This window comes from Lissotriton vulgaris, chromosome 10 (assembly GCF_964263255.1).
Source record: "Lissotriton vulgaris chromosome 10, aLisVul1.2, whole genome shotgun sequence".
Lineage (NCBI taxonomy): Eukaryota > Metazoa > Chordata > Amphibia > Caudata > Salamandridae > Lissotriton > Lissotriton vulgaris.
Window position 1 is genome coordinate 168,835,237 of NC_141698.1, and position 24,675 is coordinate 168,859,911.

Genomic DNA, 24,675 nt, shown 5'->3' on the forward strand with positions numbered 1-24,675 from the left:
GTAAAAATAATACAATGCGTACGCAACAATCAGGCACTTTGCAGTGTAAAAATAATGCAATGCCTAGCACAACAATCAGGTACTTTGCAATGTAAAAAAAAAGCAATGCATAATACAACCACCAGGTACCTCAATATACAGATGTATTGCAATGCGTAATACACTAATCAGGTATTTTGTTATGCAAGAATAATGCACTGTGTAATACGCTAATCAGTTAGTTCGTTATGCAGAAACAATGCAACGCGTAATATGACAATCAGGTAGTTCATTATGCAGAAACAATGCCATGCGTCATACACCAATTAGCTAGTTTATTATGCAGGAAAGATGCAATGCGTAACACACTAATCAGGTACTTCATTATGCAGAAATGATGCAATGTGTAATACAACAGTCAGGTACTCTGTTATGCAGAAATGGAGTAATCGTACTACACTCCAGGACCAGTCACGGTGCCTCAGGTGGTCTCTCCGTCACTCGTGCTTACTCGTAGGTAGACTCTGACAACAGTTGTCCCCAACACGGGTATGGAATTACACAAAAAGTGCAGCTCCACGCTCCTGGCCCCGGTACTGCCACTCCCTTGGCAATACAGGCCGCGATACGAGCCGAAGCAGAGGTTTGCGCTGCTGAAGTGAGAGAGAGGCCAAGAGTGTCTCCCTCCGAGCCCCCGCCCCACCCCAGGAGTTGACACGCGTTACCTGGGGGGCAAACTCACTCTACTCTCCTCATCCAGCGGTTTGGGCCTCCGATGCAATCTTTAGGACTTGGCAACGGCGGGCTCAGCTCCTCCGGGGCTACCGGTCTGGCCGCTATTGCTATGAAGATCTCAGGCTGCCACAGGGCACAAGCACACAGCGTCTTCCTTGAGCTTTGGGTGCACGATCACTGGGCACTCCACACGAAGGTCTCAGGCTACACGAAGATCTTGCGCACAGAGTCTCTGAGACTCACTTTATCTCCAAGTGCACAATAACAAGCCAAATCCTCACAAAGGTCTCACGGTGTACAACGCACACGCACACAGCATCGATGAGACTTACTTGGATTCTGGATGCACGATAACAGGGAAAATACTCAGGAAAGTCTCACGGTGCACAAAGCACATGCAGACAGCATCAATGAGACTCACTTGGATTCTGGTGCACACGATAACAAGGCAAATCCTCACGAAGGTCTCACGTGCTCAACACACACAGCGTCGATGAGACTCACTTGGATTCCGGTGCACACGATAACTGGACAATCTTCACAAAGGGGTTCAGGCTGCACCAAGCACACACACACTGCGTCACTGATCCTTGCTTGGACTCCAGGTGCCCACAATCATAGGGCACACCTTACGAGGATCTCAGGCTGCAACAAGCAGGTGCACACAGTGCCACTGAGACTCTCCTGGAAACCTTTGTGCTCCTGTGTTTCCGCAACAGGGAGCCAGCTCACCTCGGGCCCTTGGGGATAAGTTACTTTAGGAAACAGCACACAGCAAAGTCCTTTCAAGCAGGGGGGCACAGCACACAGCAAAGTCCCTTTAGCCTTTCCTTGGTTAAAACAGGAAACTGCAGGGGCTTGGTCTTGGCGCCTCGCAAGAGGGCCCCCTGACCTTCGAGCTCCGTCACATCGGATCTCTCTACAAGCCGCGGGTGCGCTCCATCGCACCTACTACATGTGGACTTCATCTTTCTGAGCTTCGGAACATGCCGTGAGCCTGGTGTAGGGCTTTTAAAGTCTCAGCTTGTTGTTTCCCTGCTCATTTCTGGAGTTGCCTCATCCTCGCAGAGTGTCCGTCATTTTGAGCATTATGCACCGACTGAGGTCTTCTTTGGCATCTCCCTCGCTATCCTGATTCCTTTTTGGATATTATCAGCGGCGGATTGCCTTTCAATTATGGTGAACCACTATTTATCCCCTCGTTTTCCAGCGTTTATTCGCTGCATCTCGTTGTTCCTCATGACGACCGCCATTTTGTCTCTCACATTACCTCAAGTTGCTCATTCTGACTGCTGTTTTCCACACGCTCTGTTGCTATGCACTGTGCTTTATTTTCCTCATCAGCCCTGTGACTGCACTGTGTAACTTGCCTGGAAATTTTATTTTTCAGGAATACCCTTTTTATTACGCAACAGTTTTTATTCACTGATTTTTCTGCAGTTCATGAACTTTTACAACAGTCTCCCCTAACCTCAGCTTTTCTTCAAATACTGAAGGCGCTCTTCAACATATTAACTCTGTTGTTATCCTACATTGATATTTGAAAGTGTGATACTTGTATATGGGCAGAATAAAGAAACCTCATTTTATCTTCAACCCCAAATCTTCATTTCCCACATCACCTGTAAGCAACGTCTCTTCACTGCATTCAGACATGGCTGGTGTGTCTTCTAATCGTACCCAACCATCACAGGCACTGTAGCATAAAACCTCTCCGCCCACATCAACACCTAAGCGCCTGAAACAAGACTCTCCCCCTCCTGATAAATCTCCTCAGGCTGTTTCTTTGGAACTGCTTCTCAATTAAATACGTGCATTACGTCCATTTGTGGAAGAGATGAATAACAAGATGCAATTTCTGGAGGAAAAATGGTCCTCCATGGAGGAGAGGGTATCTACAATGGAAAAACAACTTTTGGTTGTTCAAGCTGACTCCCAAAGGCTTACTTCATTGGAAAAAGAGGTTTGTAGACTTCAGCATCATACTGAGGATTTGGAGAATCGCAACAGGTGGAATAATCTTCATATTTATGGCCTGCCTGAAGCCTTGGAAGGTGATGACCCTGTTGCCTTTTTTGCTTCTTTTCTCCCAAAACTACTAGATATGTCTCCATCAACATCTCTCAATATCCAAAGGGCTCACAGACTTGGTCCTCATCCTCCACTTTCTTCAACCTCAACTTCAATCAGGCCCCGGGGTGTCATCATCCTTTTCCTGAAATACACTGACTTACTCTCGCCCTTGCTGCTGCACGAACAAAACAACAACTTTCTTGGCTTGGTCAAAGAGTTTTTCTTTCTCAAGATGTTTTCAATGCCACCGCTGCCAGACATAAAAAAGTTTTCACTCTTCGACCACCACTCCATATCTTGGGTGGCCGTTATGGCCTCTTTTCCCCTTGTATCTTCAAGGTGACTTTCCAAAATCATACTCTTTCCTTTGAGGAGCCTGCGGAGCTTAGGAAGTTTATACACTCCCATTCTTCAACCAATATGGACACTTCTGCTGGCCCCCCCAATGGTTGACATTTAACATTTGTCCTTATACTTTTCTTGGTTACATGAAATGTTCACACAGTTGTATATGTCCTAATTTTGTTTATATATACTTCTGACTCTTTCCTTTCCTAAAGGTTTGAAGTTCTTGAACAAGGAATATTCACTTACGCTATATTCATATTTAGTATGTTTCTCGTGTTTTCATTATATATTTAATCTTTCTACCCTGAGTTATATCTCTTTATCTCTCTTTTTCTCTTTTCAAATATTGTGGCGCTCTGTACTTCTGATTATCTTTCTGTACTTTTGAAAATATTTTTGTTTGCGGTATGTTTGACGTTTATCTTTCATCTTTCACCATTTTCTAATGCTTCTTTAACCTTTTTATATTTATACAGGCTTTGTCTATCACTTTTATGTTTAAAGTTTAAAGTCTAAAGTTATTTGGTCCGTCTACACTCCCTTATTTTTTCCGGTGTGATTCGGACTCCCTGTTCGGACGTTCCATCTTCCGTTCGTCGCCATTGCCCCTGATTTATCCTGTTTCCATCCCCCTCAGGTATGCTTTTTCAGTCGTCCTTCCTGGATATGTACTGTCTCTTCTTATTTATCTCTCTTCTTTGCCTCCTATCTTTCCTTTTCCTTCCCTAATTTTCATTCCTTTTTCTGTATTTGTTTCTTCTTTCATTTTCCTACTAATGCATATTTGACTCTACATAAAGCTTTACCGTTGTTACATTCAGAGTTATTTCCTGGAATATAAAAGGTTTTAATAACCCTATTAAGAGACAGAGAATCCTTTTGCACCTAGCCTCTTATAACCCTGACCTGGTACTTTTACAAGAGACCCATCTCAATGAATCTGAAGCGTTAAAATTAAAAAGAGGTTGGCTGGGTACAGTATTATTCTCTCCTTCAACTAACAAAAAAATGGTGTCATTACTCTATGCCATAAGAAACTGAACTGCAAGGTTTTATCTCAGGAAATTGATACTGAAGGTAGATGGTTACTAGTTAAATTGTTAATTAATAATGTTCCTTTAACTGTTTTTAATGTTTATAGTCCTACCCATCCTGACTGCTACTTTTGGCCCGTTATCACCCAAAAGTGTATCCAATTTCAGGATGATTTTTTCATTTTAGGAGGCGACTGCAACCAAGTTATGGACCCATTTCTTGATCGTCGATCTCAAATTCGTTTTATCCCCACTAAGACCCACAAACATTTTCTCAACACTATCTCTCAAACACATCTTATTGATTCTTGGAGGCTCTCCCACCCTGACTCTTTAAACTTCTCTTTTGTATCCACCCCCATGATTCTCTTTCCCACTTGGACTATATCTTTCTTTCTCAACCCCTATCCCAAAATCTCCTCTCTTCCTCAATAGAACCTATTGTTATCTCTGACCATGCCCCAAAAGTTACTGATTTGGATTTGCTCCCTCCCCATCCCAAATCCTCTTGTGGCATTTCAATAATTCTCTTCTCTTAGATCCTCTTTTCTCCTCTTCCTTTTGCTCATTTGCAACTGAATTCTTTGATCTTAATTCTACACCAAACTCTTCTTGACATATCATTTGGGACTCCTTTAAAGCCACTGCTAGAGGTTTTATCATTGATTTCATCTCAAAAAAGAAGAAACGCTTCCTTCAGAAAAGTATAGCTACCTTATCGCATATCCAGCTCTTAGAACTCAAATTTTATACTTCCACGAAACATTGTTTTACCAGAACTGATCCATGCTAAACTCACTTTGAATAAAAACCACTACTGATAATGCATCCTCTGTGCGTTTGCGTAGTAGCGCTCGCTAATATGGTGGTCGTAACAAAGCAGGTAAGCTTTTGGCAAATTATCTCAAAACACATAAAGATTGCACCCTCATAGATGCCGTTTTTTCCTCCTATGACTCTCTTCTCACAAAGACCAAGAAATACTTAATGAAGTCAAACTCTTCTATCAAAACCTTTAAACCCCCGAATCTCCTCCTTCTTCTTCTAGTATTCAGGAATATCTTGATAAAATTCCTCCCCCCTCTTCATCCCATCTTAATCTTCTTGCTCTTGAATCAGACTTGTCCCTTACAGAACTATCCAACGCTCTAAATTCCCTCACCAAAGGAAAGACTCCTTGCCCAGATGGGTTTTCTGTTGAATTTTATTTACACTTTTCAGATCTTTTACTTTCAAAACTTTTATCACTTTTTCATTCTTTTTTTTTAGCTGGTAGGACAGAAGGTACCTTTCAGGAGGCAACAATCTGTTTAATTCATAAAGAGGGTCGAGATCCTAAATATTGCAATAATTATCACCCGATATCTTTGGTAAATGTTGATTATAAGTTGTTTGCTAAACCGCTTGCTCTGCGCCTAGATCCTCTCATGCCTCACCTTATTGGGAAGGAACAGTGTGGGTTTGTCAAAGGTAGGCACACCTCTGATAAATCTCGACTTTTTCTTAATGTCCTAAACAAACTTCCATTTATCTCCACTTCTTAAGCGGCCATATCAGTTCATGCTGATAAGGCTTTTGATCGAGTAGACTGGTCCTTCTTATTTGCCTCGTTACAGTGGCAGGGGTTTGGTCCCAAATTCATTTCACTTATCTCTGTTTTATATTCTGCCCCTAGGGCCTCAGTATTAGTTAATGGTTCTATTTCATCCTATTTCCCTCTTCAACGTGGAGTCCGTCAAGGATGCCCTTTATCCCCTCTTCTTTTTGTCCTAGCTCTTGAACCCTTTTTGTCTTCTATCCGTAACAATGACTCTATTTCTGGTTTTCCTTTTGGAGACCAGCAACTTAAACTTTCCGCATATGCAGAAGATATCCTTTTATTCATTTCTAAACCTGACACCTCTGTCTCTCCCTTACTTCATGAATGTGCCTCTTTTTCTAAGGTCTCTGGTTACAAGATCAATTCGGACAAAACAGAAATTCTTCCCCTTACTAAATTCTGTCACACCCATTCTTATTCGTCCAACGGTTTTGCCTGGAACGACTCAAAAATTAAATATTTAGGTATTTGGTTTTGCAACTTTATTGCTTCTTCGATTAAGTTAAACATGACTGCTGTTCTATCTTGAATTGATAAATTACTCTCTTCCTAGAATCCACTTTTTCTTTCTTGGTGGGGTCGTTTAGATTCAATTAAAATGATGATTGCCCCTATTTTAATTTATACACTCTCTATGCTTCTCGTCCACATTCCTGCCATATACATGAAACGTATTGATTCTTGCCTCTCTAAATTTACTTGGAAGAACAAAAATGCTAGAATTGCCCTTTTTTCTCTCCGTAAAACCAAATATAATGGTGGTGTGAATTTCTCAGATTTTCGCCTCTATCATAAATCCTTTTCTCTTCGTCAAGCCTCGAAATGGCTAGTATCTGAACATTCTCTCTTTACTGCTCTTTCGCTATCCATTAAGCAACCTTTATTATTACCATTCTCTCTCAAGGAAGTAATAGCTTTTTCTGCCAAAACTTCTCATACATCTGTCCCCCTCTTTAGACATACTTGTTCGCTTGTGAAGCCTTTAGTTTTACCTAATCCTCTTTCTCGTGATGACTGCTTGGATTCTCCTATTTGGTATAATTCTCTTATTCTTCTCAATAACAGGCCCATTTTCTGGATTTCTTGGAGGACAAAGAACATCATTTGGGCTAAACACCTTTTCAATGGCTTTTCGCCAGGCTCTTTTCCCGAATTTCAAGCCTTATTCCATTGCCCCGTTCCTTCTAACCGAAGTTTACCACTCTGGCAATTATTCTAGATGTATACTATTGTTTTACTCCCTCGTCTCCTTCTGTAGCCCAAAACCCTCTTTTTCAACTTCTTCTTTCCTTACCCAAAGCTTCTCTTATATATAAATATGAATGAATTGAATGAATTAATTATTTATTTATATTGCACAGTTACTTAAAACCATTTGCAAAACATCTTACATGCCGATTGAAAGTAAGTTAAAAACAACAATTATAAAAGAAAACATTTGTATGCAACACTCTCAAAGCAATATATTAAAAAAGAATATATATGTGAGTATATATCTATACATTGGTAAAACAGCAGGAAACTGCCAGTACATCCTTTTTGCTAAGTTTCTTGCGTAATCTAAAAAATGTTTAATTACTAAAATAATGTCTTCACCGACTGGTTAGTGGGGGCACTTTTACTTATTGAACCAAATTAACTTTCGTCTTGCCCGACCCCTCTTCTTCCATAAGCCTATTTCGAAGCTCGGCCATGTATTTCCCAAACCTGGCCAGGTGATATAAATATCACTTAGCCCCCAATCCATGTCGAATTACATCTAAATTGGAACTTTCTTGGGAGTCTGATATGGGATGTGAATGGACTATCTGCTTCTGGGACCAACTTTGGTCTAGATCTTTAAAAATCTCTTGTTCTGCCTCTCTTACTCAATCTATGTTTTTTCTCTATCATAGGGTTTATCTTACCCCTGTCTTTATTGCCCGTTTTTGTTCTGATTCAGACTCTAACTGTTGGACCTGTGGTTCTCATTACGCTAACCTTATGTACCTTCTTTTTCTATGTTTCCAATTTTTGGAGATCCGTTTGGTCCTATATCGCTCGTATCTTCAACCTCTCTACCTCTTATTCAATGCCCCTATTATTTACTGGAAGCCTCTCTGACTCTTTACCTATACCCTCTCATACTCATGGTCTTTTTGATCTCATGCTCACTCTAGCCTTTCAGCACTTTACCCTCAATTGGAAAACTCCCACCAATCTCTCGACACAACACTGGTGGAATAGCCTTTGCCACTTTCGTATACTGGATGTTGCCTTCGCCTCCTCCTGTAAACCAACACTTAATAGAGAGCTTTTTTGTTACCCCTTACAACTTATTTAGATCAGATTGTTTTTAAGCATAACTCCTCCCTCAATTCTGAAAATGTTAAACCACCTTGAATACCTTTTCTCTGTTCTCTTTCCATATCATTCAAGATAAGTTGTCATATGTTATCAATTGACTAATGGCTTGATCTCATTTTGTCATGCTATGCAATTTAATATGCATTCTTCTTTTATATTAATATGTTAATATTTCCCCCTCCCTTCTTCCCTCCTTCCCTTCTCTCCTTCCCATCCCTTTCCATATAAAATCTTAAAATAGCTTTTATTTCCTTTAATTATACTAGCTATATACCTTGTTTTAACTATGTTTTAATATTCGAATATTTTGCTGTTATTTTTGCCTATTTCTCTGTGTATTCAATAAAGCTTTACAAACTAAAAAAAACAGCAAACTGCAGGCCAGCCCCAGAACACACAGCAAGGGTCAGTCCTCTCCTTCAGTCTATTCAGTTGTTTCTTCCTATTGAATGGTCCTCTTGACCACGAAGTAGCTCCAGTCTTGGTCACACTTGATCAAGCCATTCTGCAAGGTTCAGGGGCTTCAACTCTCATAGTTATTCCCCTCAATGGCGTTGAAGTCTTTTTGTTCAAGGGGCACTGACCCCTGTTCAAACCAGTTCTGGGTGCCTCTCTGCTAGTGACAGCTTCTTCCTTTGATTAGTGGGGGTCTGGATTCTCAATCACTCAGCAAGAGTTGGGACAATTGTTTTATAGCAGCAACCCAGTTCCTCTGCACCTCTAAGGGCTTCTCCTCCCCCTACACTCCAGATGCATGTCAGCCTGTTGCTGTCTCACCTTCTCCCCTGGCACAAGACATTCCCCAGATCCTATCGCTTTCAAATCAAGACAGTCAATCCACACCCAGACACAGACACACAGAAATGTTGGAGCACAAAAACTCAGCCACTTCTAAAAGAGTGGCTTCTAAACACACAATGCTAAAACCACCTTCATAAAACGATGTGTTATTACATTGTGAGTTCAGGCATACTAAGCTTCACCATTCCATCTTAAGCCTTTGGGAAGATAGGCTGGAAAACATATTACACAGGCTTCCCATTCTATCCTATGGACAAGATGGTCTTTTAACAGTGAAACCTGAAATTGAGATTATTTCACTGTCAGGACATGGCACACACCTTAGTACATGCCCTACATTTCACATGCACTGCGCCCTGCCGAGGAGGTACCCTTGGACCTACGATAGGGGTGTCTGATGTGCCTAGAAAGGGAAGGGTGAGGTCTGGCAAGTGAGTGCACTTGACAGAACAACATGGCAGATTAACAAACTGCGCGCAGACCCTGCAATGGCAGGCCTGTTTTCCCTTTTTAAGGCAACTTGTGTGGGTGGCACAAATAGTGCTGCAGGCCCACTAGTAGCATTTGCATTACCAGCCCTGACACACATGGTGAATTTTACTAGTAAGGCAAACATACCAATCATAGACAACTAATTACCATTACACTTTCTACAGGGATCACTTGCACTTTGACACTGTTTAGCAGTGGCAAAGTGTCCAAAGCATCTAAGTTGGCAAAACAAAATCTATCACAGTATCAAAAATAGAGGAGGTAGAGGCAAAATGTTTAGGGACTTTAGCCAAAAAGGGCCAAGTCCTACAGACATTATTCCTAAAACTACTTTTTCTGGTCATTATCCTGAAGCTACAGAGGAGTACTCATAGTCTTTGAAGGATTGCTTATTTTTGGGAGGTGTTTAAAATGCACCCCCTTTAAAAGCCACCCACGTTGGTTGTGCAGGGCAAGCATATTCTGCACTCAAATTCGATCCTTTTCTTAATTATGGCCTCTAATGTATGAGTGCTATGATGAGGAAGAATAGGAATAGGAGTAATGGGTCTGGACTGTCCCCAAGTTTAAAACACAGATTTCTTAGTCCATTGCAGAGTTAATATTTCCCTGCAGATGTCTTAGTTCCCTCCAGATTATGAACATTTTGCCAAATTTCTTCAGATTTGTGAAATTTTGAACAGTACTCAAAGTTATTTAGGTAGAAAGAAAGTGGTCTGAAACATCAAAAAGAAAGACGGAATGAAAAGGTCAATAAGGCCTAGCCAGAGTAGCACCTATTAACTTTTTCTATCAACACTGCAGGATTTGACTGAGGTACTCATTTATTCTAATAGCAACTGAGCTGAGTTTTAAGAGGGACTAAATTATTGGCACATACATAGTGGCTCTTTACAGGAAGCCAGCCAGCCTAAATCACACAGTTACCAGAAGAGGTTCTTTCCTGCTCCATATAAATGACCAGTGCTTAATTTGTAAAATTAATGAGTGCCAGTGCCCAAAGCATTGCTCAGGAGTCCAACTGACAATATTAAATGTCAGTGTGCCAAATAGCAAGTAAGCATAGTCCTGAATCCACCTCAGGCCTCCTTAAACCCCTTCTAGACGCAGCCTGTGCCTTTATCTCACTCTTGCAGGTTTCTGCTTGCTCCCTTGGTGACAGTTTTTCTGTCTTTCTCTTACTCCTTCTTTCCCATTTGTGAGTCTCTCCCTTTCTTGATCTCGGGAAATGTCTGACGAGGAACAGTGCTGGTCCCCAAAAATGAGTGGACAACCACTGGCTTAAATTAAGTACTGTAAGTGATTGAAGCAAGCATCTGTAGCCTGTCAGCAGCATAAGCGTGCAAAGTGGGCTTGGTCAACGTTTTGGGAAGGCAAACTCTGTGACACATCAAATCACTTAGGCTGCTGGGACTAAGTGTCAGTGGTGGAGATATGTGAGGATGATGAAGGCCTTGACACTAGATCACAGAAAGGGGAATTGAGGAAAGACTTAGTGAGTGTAAGAACCCACAGGCTTTTTTCACAAATTGCATGTTGTAGTACATAAACTATAATTACTTACTTACTACCAAAATGCAATTCACGAACCTACAGGGGCTATTCAGAGAGGTAACTTACACCTTTGAGTTTTTTACATGTGATAGTTTACTCTCACTCTACTCTTGGCTATTCACCATGTATGAGTGTAAATTTACACAAAAGTGAAGATTTATATGTCTCTACTCTCTGAAACAGAGCATTAAGCTAAATGTGCAAGTATACGTTACCACAGGCAAAAAGGAGCAGTAGTAAGTCCAGCACCATACATGGACAACCACTGATACTGCAACACCCTCCAACAGAAAATAATGGAGACAGGGGCTTACAATAGTAACCCATAGGAAACTATGTTTAATAAATTAACTTATTTCAGCTTTTAAAATATATTAATTTAATGGTAACAAAATAAATATAACAAAAAAAGAATTATTGTCTATGATGAAATATTGTTATAATTTAATTAATGCTTTAAAAAACATAATGTTAATTTAATGTATTATGTTTACATTATTCTAATATTTAATTCAAACATAGGTTCTACATTAGGATACACGTGTGAAATAATATACAGTATTATTTAAAATGAAAATATGTTTAATATTTTTAACGTTTATTACATATTAACATTTTTCCCTATACTTTACCATTGAGAGATCTCCACCTGGTGGCAGATATCGTCTGAGTAAAATATAGGGAGAACTAAAAATGTTTATTAAACTTAAAAATGTAAACCTATTTCATATTGAATGCTAATATAAATTACATTTTCAGATTTATTTTAAATTAAAACCAACATGAAAGAATGCTACAGTACTATGTACTTAATTTGAATTTAAAATACATCTATTTTGAAAAAATAGATTACATATAAATTATTTTAGGATATTCAAAATTCTACCTAAAGCAAAAAAATATATAGTTGTGTTATGTATTGTTAATTAATAAAAGTGATTATAGAAATAATTAATAGTAATTTGATTATTATATGTAGACATTCTCCTTTTCCAACGGTTTTTTGATTGTCTGCATGTATGCAATGTTATCACCTTCTAGAGGTCCTCTTCAATGGCCAAGTGCAGAAAATGTCGTTCTGTTTTTTTCATTTAAAATGGTACCTCAGCCTGGAATATCAGTAACTTCTGCTTCTGGTAATCAGATTTAGTTCAGAGTTTTGCTGCGTCCTGGACATTAGTTTCTGTTGGTAGTTTCTTTTTTCCATCTGGTCACTGGTGCCTTTTTTTAAAAACAAATCACTCAAAGACAATGCTCCCATCTGTGTGGACTTTGTGCTCTATGACTGCACCTGGATTACTCTGATACGTTTCGGTTGGAAAGTCCATGTTCAAAGCTAATCATAATATTAATCTTAGGTACTTAGGTTAATACTATAATTAACTTTGAACTGTTAGGATAATTCTTGCTATGCTTTATTGTCTTGAAAGTATTCAGTACATACATCAACTACTATTGGGGCATCTTAGAGAGACTTGCAAGAGGTCTTCATGTCCAAGCCTTTCTGTGCTTAATATTGATGCACAATGGATCTATCTACATTGTAGGCTTGCATTTGGAAATCACCTTTCACTGGATTTAATTCCATTTTCATTCAAGACGTTTGAATACATGTTGCTTCTGTATTTGTACATGTGTTAGTTTTATTGTATTCAAGAGAGTAATAATGCATTGTCTGTGATATGTTGATTGTTGTGGGTAGTGTCAATCTACTACTGTATTTTCTTTTCTTATGAGGCTTACAACAGTAATATCAGTGTTTAGTGACTGCTAATTTTCAATACAGAAAGCTCTACTCTGGTAAATAACTGTCCTTAGCTTTCCTCCCACTCACTAAGTTGCATATGCCTGAAAATATCTTGGTACAGTAAACCAAATGTTCTCGATGACACAGTTGATAAATATATAGATAGGCCAGGAAGCTGTTTTTTTAAAGGCAAAGGGTATGTTTAGTGCTTACTCTATATGAGGGTGCGTCCGCACAGTAGACTATGCATCTTTTTTTTAATCTCTGCCCTTTTACAATAAAGAGCAGAAACCTAGAATTTAATTTTCTTTCTATCTGCCTTTGCCATAAACATTTTTGAATGCCCCCTGTTACAGTTAGATAGATAGAGTAATATGTAAATGTTTTATTAATATTATTTAGCAAATTCTCATTATTCATATGATTAGATGTACTCACCTGACATCATTCATCTATAGTTGCACCATGCAACTAACTCCCTCTAGTGCCCAGAGAACCACTGGAAAAATCATACTATGGAAGGTCAGTGTGTCTGCTTCCTCTTGCCTGACATGGGAATTGTTGTTATGAAAAGAGTCAGCTTATGGTGTTAATCGGCAAGCTTTGTAAAGTCAGTGGGGACGTTGCTACCACAATACTGTAATGGTGTGTTCTGCTAGAAACAGGTTTTAGTGCCAGGTGTCCCATGTCACGAAAGCAGATCCATTGAAAGATACCTGCCATAACAAGTAATAAGGGAAAATCCAAGCACAACATCTGAAATCAGTGATGAAAGAGGACACAGGCATTTGCAAACACCTGATAACAACAGCAGGTTGTACAACACCTCCAACAGATCGTGTCTCCATGAGAACTTAAGAACATAATTATTCTGGCAATAGCCATTTCTTTGGAACAACTTGGAGCTTGTGATCCAATGCTCCTGCCTGTCCCTAAACTAGTTGAAGAAGCAAGTGCTGGTGTCCTGAAGGAAGAAGCCAGTGAAGAGCCCTACCTGAATGTGTTCTGTTACCATTTCCTAGAGCTGTGAGCACCACAATCCTGAGAGAATTAAAAGACCATTAAGAAGTCTGTCTAAATGAGGTTCCTTGCAAAAAAGTATTCAATGGGAAGGAACAGCTATTGAGTTTCTAGGGAGCGCTCAGGTTAGATTTCCTAGAGGCCTTTTGTTATCAAACATCTTTATGGCACTTGGTTATACAAGCCAAGTCAATGCAAAGCTGAGAAAATGACTATGTGGTGCACCTGCAACGGCCTGGATTTTGTAATCGGTTTAGGGACCTGGGCAATCTTTACCAAAACACTTGTTTAATATGTTCCAGAATGGTTAAGGTGCCATATTTGTTGATACTGATAGTGGAGGCATAGCAAAACGTTGAGTGGCCTTTTTGGAGGATGGATACAAGCAGACTTGCAATGCCAGCAAGACAGTCACCTATAAAGTCTTCAAAGACAAAGTGTAGTTGGGAATGTATAATAGAAGGGTGTTTTCAGTTCTTTTGTAGAAGACTGGAAATTACCAGTTTCAGTGGATCTTCCAGATAATCTGCAACCAATACTGCATAGTATTCAGGGACATTTTTGTACATTATACCCATTGATAAATGTCTGTCCAAAATGTATATTGAAGATGAAAACAGCTGTTGTGCAGTCAAACCTGAGAAATAACACAATTTGGCCAGTCCTAAAAGCTCACTAGAGAACTGCATTCTTTCATGCACCCAAGCAAGTGACCAAGTTTAGACTATTTCTTCCTCTTAGGATAGATCCTTTGTAGGCTGTTCCTGGCCTTTCTGGCCCTTGGAGACTTTTCAATTAATGCTGTCCATCACCATATTTTGTGTTTTTCAAGGAATTAGCACTTGGTCTTGTGTCAGTTGATCACTTACTCAATTAGGTTCTGGCATCTCTGATGGCAGTGCTGCATGAGTGACAGTACAAGTGTTTCCTAACCCTGATGATCAGATGTTTGATGTTACCAGTGAATGATTGCAAATTGTTATGTCTATCATTTCAAAACCCTCTTGCTGTATGGCTTTTTCCAATGGGTTCCAGCATCATAGTAGTATAATATCATGATGCAGTTATTTTGTGGAATCCAAGAAGCTATTAAATGATGCCTGTTTAAGAACCAACTCTTCAATAGAGTGACTGAAATCCTCTCAAGCCAATGATACGAACCGCCAATACGAATCAGCAAGGATAGTGAGGAAAGGTTTATAGGAAATGAGAGACCTTGGAGGTGTTTGGAGAAACTCATTTTCTACAATCTCAAGGGTTGGCCAATTATTAGAAGATTTTGGGCCTACTGTTGAGGATGGACCATCAGGTTGTCTGGTTCTGTATCAACAGTCATGAAGATAAAAGGTCCATCTCTGGTGAGGCTGAAGCAAACGGCACGTGCTTCATGGCAAAGAGCAGCTTAAACAGTAGTGAAAATAACAGGAAGGGTAATTGGGCTTGCCAACTGTGTCTGCTGCTATTTACCATCCTCAGTACCCTACTACTTAAGTAGTCCAATGCACCGGATTTATTAGCCTGAGGGAACCAATGGATAAAAATGTTTGCTTCAGAAGCAACTGAGCTTCTCTCATCTGTCTGTTTCCAGACTCCATCTCCACGCGTAGATGAAAACCTTACCCCAGGTCTTGGAGCATTTCTTTGTATTTTCTCCATTGCCTGTTCTAGTCAAGGCACTAACATAGGTTGCCTGGGACAGAGTGGAGGTGATACTGGCATCCCCAATGCAACCTTCAGAGACCTTTGTTCCCTCCTCTAAAGTGTCTGGCACGGGGTCTTTCTTGGAGGTTTCCCCTGACACTTTCTCTCGGTATCGGCTTCTATTTTCAGCTTGTGTTGTGGTTCCTTCACATAGGGGACTGTAAGTTAAAAGTTCAGGTAGAAATGGTGTTCCAGTGATGTTACAGTGTGTATTCAACAGTCCATAAAACGTTTCTACTAAAACTATGTGTGTGTCATCCGGACATTGTTCCTCATAGTGCATTAGACATTTCTTCATCCAAGTGATTGTGATCCAATGCATTTTCTGGTATTCCTCAGTGGTGTGTTTTTTCCTGACATTGACTCTATCTTTATTAAGATATCTGTGGCCTTTAATTAAGTAATAACAAAAAGGAGCTAAGAGGGAAAAACGGGTACCTATGGGATAGCCCTCCACTCAATTAAATTTAATACCAAAAATCCCTGTACCCTGGGCGTTAGTTAGCATCCGTCTAGTAGACATGAGAACATGATTTGCTGGAAAAATATACTATTTAATTCCAGAGCCACCCCCTCTCAATTTATGGTTAGGTGTGTGTTCTCTAATGCCTAACTGTCCACAACAAACCACTGTTTGTAACTGCAAGCAGGAGATTCCGGGCAGAGTTCAGCTCGGCATATCCAATGATGTCTGCCCCACTGAGACAGTCCATCCACCCACACTTGAAAGATAAATGAAAATAAAAATAAAAAATGTGTGGTGGAAAGGAAGGCACCTCACGGGCGAACAACCCTCGGGGAACTTGGCAGATGTTACCAATTCTATGCCCCTTTCTCATCATCGGTTGCCATTCCTTTTCCAAGAAGAAAACAGTGTCAAAGCAAAATGTGCAAACAGATAGGTGCTGAACAAGAAGATGAAGAAATCGTTACCTGATGTGACAAACAACGAAGAGTGAGATTAAAATCAACATACACACCAATTGTACAACTTTATTACTAACTCTGGTCTGTGCTGGTGAAATAAAAAGGCTGGTAGCTTACTGTCGCATACCACTACCTGTAACCGACATGTTTCACTGCCCGGTAGATTTTATGGCAGATTCATCAGGGTTCACCACTCGGTCACCGCACCAGTGTTGGACATCTTTATATAGGAAACCTCAACCAGCCATGTCCTCTCATACCAGCTGGTCAGGAAATTATCAGCCCTACTGTAGATTGTAGTATCAATCGTACAGAAATGGAACCAGGACCATAAATCATCCCATCCATTTATGTACGATTGATACTACAGACAAACTGCATTTATCTTTGCTAATGATTTGCTGTTGTGTGGTGATCTATGATTTGAACGGTCTTGTACTTGATGAGCAATCACATTATTTATATAAAGCATTACATCTTACAAATGAGTTTGGCTTTATTAGAGACTTTATCAGTTATACGGAATGATTATTTCTCTGATGATATTTTGATGATATTTTGAGATTCTAATATTATTTTGCCGACCCCTGATTAACTCATAAAGATTTCATTGCCAAAGCAAAGGATAAACAATGATGAACCAATTGGTAAGTTTGATTTAAACTCACCCAGCGGGAAAGGGACTGTAGTGTATTAAATTTGAGTTCAGATGATAAAATGTGTTAGTTCTTGAAACGCTGCATCAGCAGCAAGCAACTTATGGTATCAGGATGCCAAAGTCTGAATGTAGTCTCCCAAACTCAGCATGAATCATACCTTAAATACCAGTTTTAAATATAGTGTTAAATTGTAGTGATTTATTTCAAATCATCAATCTGGAGGTTTGAGAAAATGCAGGAATGACAGCAATAATGCCCATAAAGATTGCTAAGTTAGGGTTAATCAGCAGATCCCCTGAAGGCCCACAATATGTTAGTTATAGGATATTATATTGTCAGGGTCACCCACATGTCCATTGGAACGCTCAGAATATTCCGTTACGTACCATTATTATGCTAACGTCATCTCACATGTTTCCACAAATACTGATAATATATTATATATTGTCCACTTTTGGCAGTTATAGGCACTTTTACTGACACCCACATGCATACATAAAGGTGCACATATAGTCACACCAACTTCAATTTGTGCAGCATAATGTCAATCATTTCACAAAAACAAATTACAATTATATAACTTTTGCTATTACTCCGATGGTAGTCAGTCATCTCATAAAGAACAAAATGATGTGTGACCTAACTCATTGAAAAGAGTGGACTAATGTTTAATGAGAAACTATATATAAATATATATATATACAACATGAATTACATTAAGAGCAGTGTTATCAATTTAAAAAACACAAGCCTAACTTACCTGGGTCATTAAACTCCACCATAGTGTAGGTGCGTACACCACAAGGGAATTTTCTTATTATTCTGCCCAGAAGCCAGCTATTGACCACCTTAAGCTGCTCTAAATCGTCACCCATAGACCCAGTTGTATCAACCAAGTATGTCAGCGAAGATCCCTCTGAAGATAAAAAAAATATATATTTATTTATTTAATTTCTTTAAAAAACAGCTTCGTAAAATCGGACTTAGAAATTATATTAATATATTCTCATCTAAGAAGTACCATGATCCTTTATAAAGATTCATATTCCTTATTCTGTTGAAAAAAGATAGCAATGCACAAATTTTAATATCTTGCAAATTAATGGACCAATGTATAACAAATGTGAGCATTGAAGTGCATTTCAGCTGTACAAAAGGCCGAACTTAAGATTGGAATACCATAATCTTGATTAACAGAATCAGGAACTGTGAATTTTTCTGACCACAAATTACACTTATCACCATAAAAAACCTGCTGGCATACAGTATTTTTATGCTATAGTACATGTTTAACTAGAGATGGGAACACTCGCTTTGTCACACCTCTTTGGGTTTCTCACATACATTTTGCATGGCCATTCCAACACTGGAAACACTTGTAAATGTGTCCCTACAATATCCATTTGTACATGTGGTTACATGATGGCAGGAGTGGAGAATGAGAATAGTTTCTAAATTTTGAAATATGTTTTTCAGGTAGAGAACACAATAAAACAGTGTCATTTGAAGCCAAGTTCATAAATTACTGTAGAGCTTGTAGTCTTGTATCCCTAAGGCAGAACCAGCCTCTAGGGTAAGAGCCGCTTCATAAAAATAAAACACTAAGGCTGGTCCACCATGGCAGACGGGCATGGCTGACATAGTAGTACTTTACCTGATGACAGACCGCAAAATAAAGGGTCTGTTTGTGAAAAAAGATAACTATTGTACACTGTATGTTAGACCTCACCCAGCGGGTGTAACATCTTTGGTCCTTTGCTCTCGGACACACTATCATACTTAACTTGCTTTCCCCAGAAGGATCGGGCACGAAGGGGAATGGCATTGGAGAGACACCTTAAGCAGGGCTGCCATTCTGATATCATTCTCATGTGTGTGGGCCCTACTGAATACATTTCTTAGCATTACTGTAGGCAATGCCTTTGCAACCAGGAAAACTGATTATCTGACGTCTAGCTGAGAAAGGTGGACCTAGAGGGGTGCTGATGGTACATCTGTCAATATTTGGAACTGTCTTACTTCCAACCCATTCAAACTGACTTCCTAAATACATATTACCAACTCATTTGTTTCTGTTGATTGTCTATTCCATGAATATTCTAAGCAGTAAGGAGGGAGAAGTTGTATTAAGCTTGGACCCCTACAATTTTAATGTAATTCTTTAAGAAATCTTGGTAATTTTTTGAATACCCTTAAAATCAGAAATCTGTAATTAAGTAAGAAAGTGAAGTGGAAGTTGGCATTTACAAGAAAATAATTTTCCAATCCAATCCAAAAATTCTTTATTTCGGCCATATAGACCATAAAAGATACAATACAAAACACAATAACATACATTTAAAATACGTTTTTGAAAAAGTACATTGTATAAAAGTTCCCTTCTCATCCAGCGAGGAATAAGAAATGTCATAACAGTGTCCATAGTTTAGGGGGCTTTTTTCCTCCTGATTAGCCATACTGCCATAAGAAATTTGGATATGGCGAACACAATGTGGCCCAAAGTGCTGGTTTTCATTACTCTAAATGCCTGTGAGTAATTTCTGAACCCCAAGTTTCTGCAGAGCGGCGCTATCCAATATTTTCTAGGTCTGTGGTAGGCAGGGCACACAAACATGTGGAGGTCATCTTCCTCGTGGATGTTACAGGATGGACACATTTTATCAACCCCCTTGGACCATTTGTGGGTAAATTTTTTGGTGGGGAGTGTGCCTAACTTCCATTGTACAAACAATTTCCTCGCCAGGATAGGGAAAATAAAATCCATAAAAGATTCAAATACATAAGTATTTTTGGATTCCAGAAATCGCGCGGTAAGGGTGCCGCTATTTTGAGCATTCATTAGAAGTGAAAGACTCTTGTCTTTGTAGATTTGGGTCAAGGCTTTACGTGAGATCCTTTGGCAGCCTTGCACGGGATCCTCCCATAGCTCAAATAGGTTCATAGTGAGCAATTCATTTTTTACGAAAGCAAGCCAAGGGATTTTACTATTCCGGTTCAGGCTCATGACATGGATAAGGTCCTGCCTATAATGGTGTAATTCGTTAGTGGACCAAAGCCTGTGCCAGAACTTCACTGGCTTTGACACAAGCTCCTCAGCAATAGGGGGAAGACCCATGTCTAATCTCAATGGCAGGAGTGGTGTGCCTCGTGGAAGAGCTAATAGGCGTCTAAGAAAGCTGTTTTCCACTCTCGACAAATCTTGGCCTGCTTTGTACCCCCATAGCTCGCTCCCATACATGGCCGCTGCCTTGGCTTGAGTCCGATAGGTTTCAAGGGCCGGGCTTATGGGCTTAAAGGTGGAAGTGTTGGCCACCTTCAGAATTGCGCCCGACAGCTGGGACAATTTAACCCTTGATCTTGCTATCTGGCGGTCCCATGATAGATTTTCCTGTAGTGTTACCCCCAAGTATGTAAAGGTAGCAACCCTCTCAAGGCTGGCAGTACCCAGGGTGGGATTGGGCCTGGCTTTGTTTGGTGGATTGAATATCATGAATTTGGTCTTCTCCGTATTCACCTCTAGACCATGTTGTCTACAGAAGAGACCAAATCCATCCAGAATCCTCTGGATCCCCATGGGGGATTTGGAAAGCAGGAGGGTATCATCAGCAAACATGATTGCTAGAACCCTCCTGCATGCCAAATATGGGGCATCATTGTCCTTAACGTTTTCTAGATGTGATATAACGTTGTTGATGAAAAGACAGAACAGGGTCGGTGCCAGGACACAACCCTGCCTCACCCCTCGACAGACAGGGAACCTGGCCGAAAGATTGCCATCCCTCCCACACCTGACCTGCGCATAATTATTCTCGTGCAGCCTGGTTATGATACTCAGTAACTGGGGGGGTACTCCTAACTTTTCCATAATAATTTTGATTTCAGCCCTGGAGCAATTTTAAAGTCACATATAGAAGAAGAAAACTCAAAACAGGTTCCTATGCAGCACAATGCCAAAAGTGTGATGAGATGCCTGACAACCATAATCAGTTTCATAAAAGTATGTCACTGTCAAATATGTTACTCAAACAGTTTAGTAAATGATTTTGCATCCTGACTCCTAAGCAAGTAAACCAAAGTTGTGCGACTTAAACTGAGCTATAAACTCACTGAGCAAATGATGGTAATAAATGCTGATGATAGAAGGTCATTATGGAAAAACAAAACCTTTTGAAAATCAAATCTGAAGGGAAGACCTACATCTGTGATGTCGTCAAAACTAAACAACCCCTACCTGAGTGGTTTCAGGTTTGGCAGATGGAAACTAAGGATTCAACGAGGTATAGTCTAAAGGAATTTAGAAGCCACAAAGGAACATTTTCAAAGTAGTAGAAGGATTGCTAAGTCTACGAGGCGGAAGAGGTGCATCAGTGCTATCCTGTTCTACAATGCAGAAGTGTCTTGACCAGGTAGCAAGATACTGAGTTGTGCTATGTAGATATTGGAATGAAAAAGGAAGAAATACATAGCAGAAAAGAGACCCAGAGTACATATTATTTGGGAAGTTTTATGTGGAATATTGGACTCTGATGTGAAGTCTACATAACTGAATTCACATAGTTTTCAGGTCTTTTTTCTTTCTGTACGTCTCCATGTCTCCCTTGAGTTTCATGACAATGTATCTATTTCATATTTTTAATGCGTTTCATGATTCGGTACAAGATATGCTTTGCAGAAAACATGCAGAGTTTGATTAGTTAAATTTACTCACGGAAGACATTCATTTTTGATTCATTAAGCTTTTTTCCATTACTGAGCATATTGGAATTAAGACAGAACTACTTTGTGAATAAGGTTTGGATTGTAACTCACTTCAAGTAAGAAGCAAGCCACAATTACTTATAGAAAGACTTTGTACATTGCACCCTTAGGGCCTCATTTATGGGGAAATGGTATAGGGGAGAGCCGCAAGTCTTCTTGCTGCACTGCTATGCCAATGTGAAAGGACAGGAATGGATTGTATTATTGAAATAAAGGGCATTCCTATCATTTAGCCCTGTGCTGGTGCACAATTTGATGCCTAGCGCCAATGCAGACACCCTTTCACCATGGTGCAAGGGTGTCTGCGTTTTATGCAGGATTGTTTATGTAAAGGAAGGGGTACCTTCCTGCACAAAAACAATCCTGAGAAGTGTTTTCCTTTTCCCATGTGTGCTGCAGAATGCAGCACACATGAAAAGATGAAAAAACAAGGAGAAATTAAAATATTTCTCCTTGTTACACCTGCTCTGGGGAGGTGTAAGGTTTTGGCGCTGCCCCAGATTTACGTGATTAAGGAAATTTGGGGCAGCGTCAAAATCCATTGGTGTTTAATGCCCTTGGAATGGTGGCCTGGCGCAGAGTAAGGCAGTGCAGAGACTTGCTCTGCCTTGCCTTTGCCTTACTTAACCCCTTCCCTGCTCATGACGAGCTCAGCTCATCATGAGGCACAGTGGAGCTGTGCTTATGCCGAGCTGAGCTCGTCATGAACAATGGTAAATCTGGGGTTGCAGTACAGGAGGGAAAAACCTCTAGCAGCCAAGGTGTTAATATCTATGAGGTGATGCAAAGCCACACAAAGTGGCTTTTATGCACTCATAGATATGGTTGAGAGGATGGAGACTCCGGAGCATCAGAAAAAGTGACACTCCAGCAGTGCAAGTCTCCCATAAATATGCCCTTTAGGGCCTCATTTATAGAGAATTGACGTAGAGCAGTGCCACAAGTCTACATTATTCCATCCTGCAAAGAAAAAAGAAATTAAAATTCAAAATCCAGGATTAAAATAATATGTATATTTAAAAAGTAAAAATCCAGGGAATGCTAATGTGAAATGGTAGGGCAGTACGGAAATGTTTGTGAATCAAGTCCTTCATAATTTCCAATATGTCTAAATATAATTAATTTCAAATTATGTGAGTCTGCATGGGAGATGTTTCTGTTTTGAATTTTTAATCTCTATGACAATATGATAGCGTACGTTGAAACCTATGCAATTTGTCCCATGTGACTGATTTAGAGCAAAATTAATATTCATTTGTAGGGTTAGCAGTATAATCAAAAGTGTAGAGTGCATCTGCATATAATCCTTTGTTGTGTTAACATAAGGTGTTAGGACTTTGAACTGTAATAACATTAAAAGTGAAGTATTTAGCCAATTACATAGAAAACATAAAGAATTAATGTGTAAACCAAATGTAATTAGCAGTAAACACTAACTTGAAGAATTTGTGTTGTGCAGCTGACGATCATTCATTATTAAATGTGTTTATTAGTTGTGACATTTTATATGTATGTAGGAATATCAGTAGAATGTGTCTTATTTTTTATGCAATTCTGCACAGTTCATGTCCGATTGCTCTTATGTTAGCTGAATCTTGTAGGCCTGAAATGCATTTCACTGGAAGTTCTTGCTTTAGAATTAATAGTATGCTGTGGATTTCGTTCCTTCTCGCTTTTGTGTAGCAGGTCGAAGAAGCTCCCTTGTTAGTTGGAAGAATGTCTTTGTTTTAGAAGTTAGGAAATTAGAGAAGAGTATACATTGAGAGTTAAGGCTGATGGAGCATAAACGTTTAATGACGGTTGCCTCTATCAATTCTCACCATCAAATGAGAATTACAACAATAATTTTTTATACGAATGTGTAAAATTATTGATAATGAAAAACATGAGAATTTCTTCTACATCGTAAAAGCATGCAGAAATGTTTTGAAACATGGAAGTGTAAAAAATGTAATGAAAGAGAGAGAACATATTATTTGCTTATGCAATGTACAATTACAAGTTTGAGAATCTAAACATAAGTTAACCTAGAAAATGTATTTTTAATGACTTCTACATGTGATAAATGAAAGAAATGCTTATATAATGAACACTTGAAAATAGTTAAAATGCTAAGTATATGAATGCTTGATTACATGAAGCTTTGCAGTCTTACTTTAGCATGTGTGACACCAACTTGTATAACAAGAGTGACACGCATATTCATTTGTTCAAAAATGAATAACGTGCGAAAACTTTTTTAGCAATACCTAATATTGATATGTACCTTTAAAAGGAAGAATAATGAGTAAATTAATTAGGAAAACTTAAATATTCATATTAATGTGTATTTTATATTAATCATAATGTGATAATGATTCGGTATGTTTTTATGAAGGCCTCAATGCTTCCTTTAACTCGTTCAAAAGCAGAATCTAACTGAAGAAATCATTTTAGATGCTGTGAGAACTTTTCATGAAGTTTCTTTCTTATGGTCACAAACAAACGACTCTCTCTTGATTCAGCGACACTTTTGACAGAAATATATCAATACAATTGCAAACCCAGAGAGAGCGTCTGGGAACAGACAGACAGTGAACAAAATGAATCCTCTCACTCCAGAGGAAAGGATGGAAATATAAAATAGTTGAATTTGATGAATTTGCAAAAGGATTACTTAATGGTTCTGGATTTTTCAGTGGGGTATTGATCACACCATGAACAGTCCTCTGTGGATGACCAATGGAAATCATATGGAGTGAGCAAAGAGATACTTTATGGGTGTAAACTAAACTTTGGAAGTATAATTGTCCCCGTGGAGAAGGATTCGGGCTGGCTGTCATTTACTATTCCCCTGCCTGACATGCCGTTGGACTGAACTCTGATTTCTCTTTAATGCCAATCCATTTGAACTTAACTTTC

General features: G+C 39.3%; 1 protein-coding gene across 1 annotated transcript in view; it reads right to left on the reverse strand.

Annotated features, from left to right (window-relative positions):
• LOC147684910 (uromodulin-like) overlaps nt 1-24,675 on the reverse strand; it is a 566,426-nt gene that overhangs the window by 420,591 nt on the left and 121,160 nt on the right. Inside the window, exon 4 of the mRNA XM_086940797.1 lies at nt 17,777-17,932. Coding sequence (XP_086796923.1) covers nt 17,777-17,932 — 156 coding nt within the window. The remainder of the gene's footprint in view (nt 1-17,776; nt 17,933-24,675) is intronic.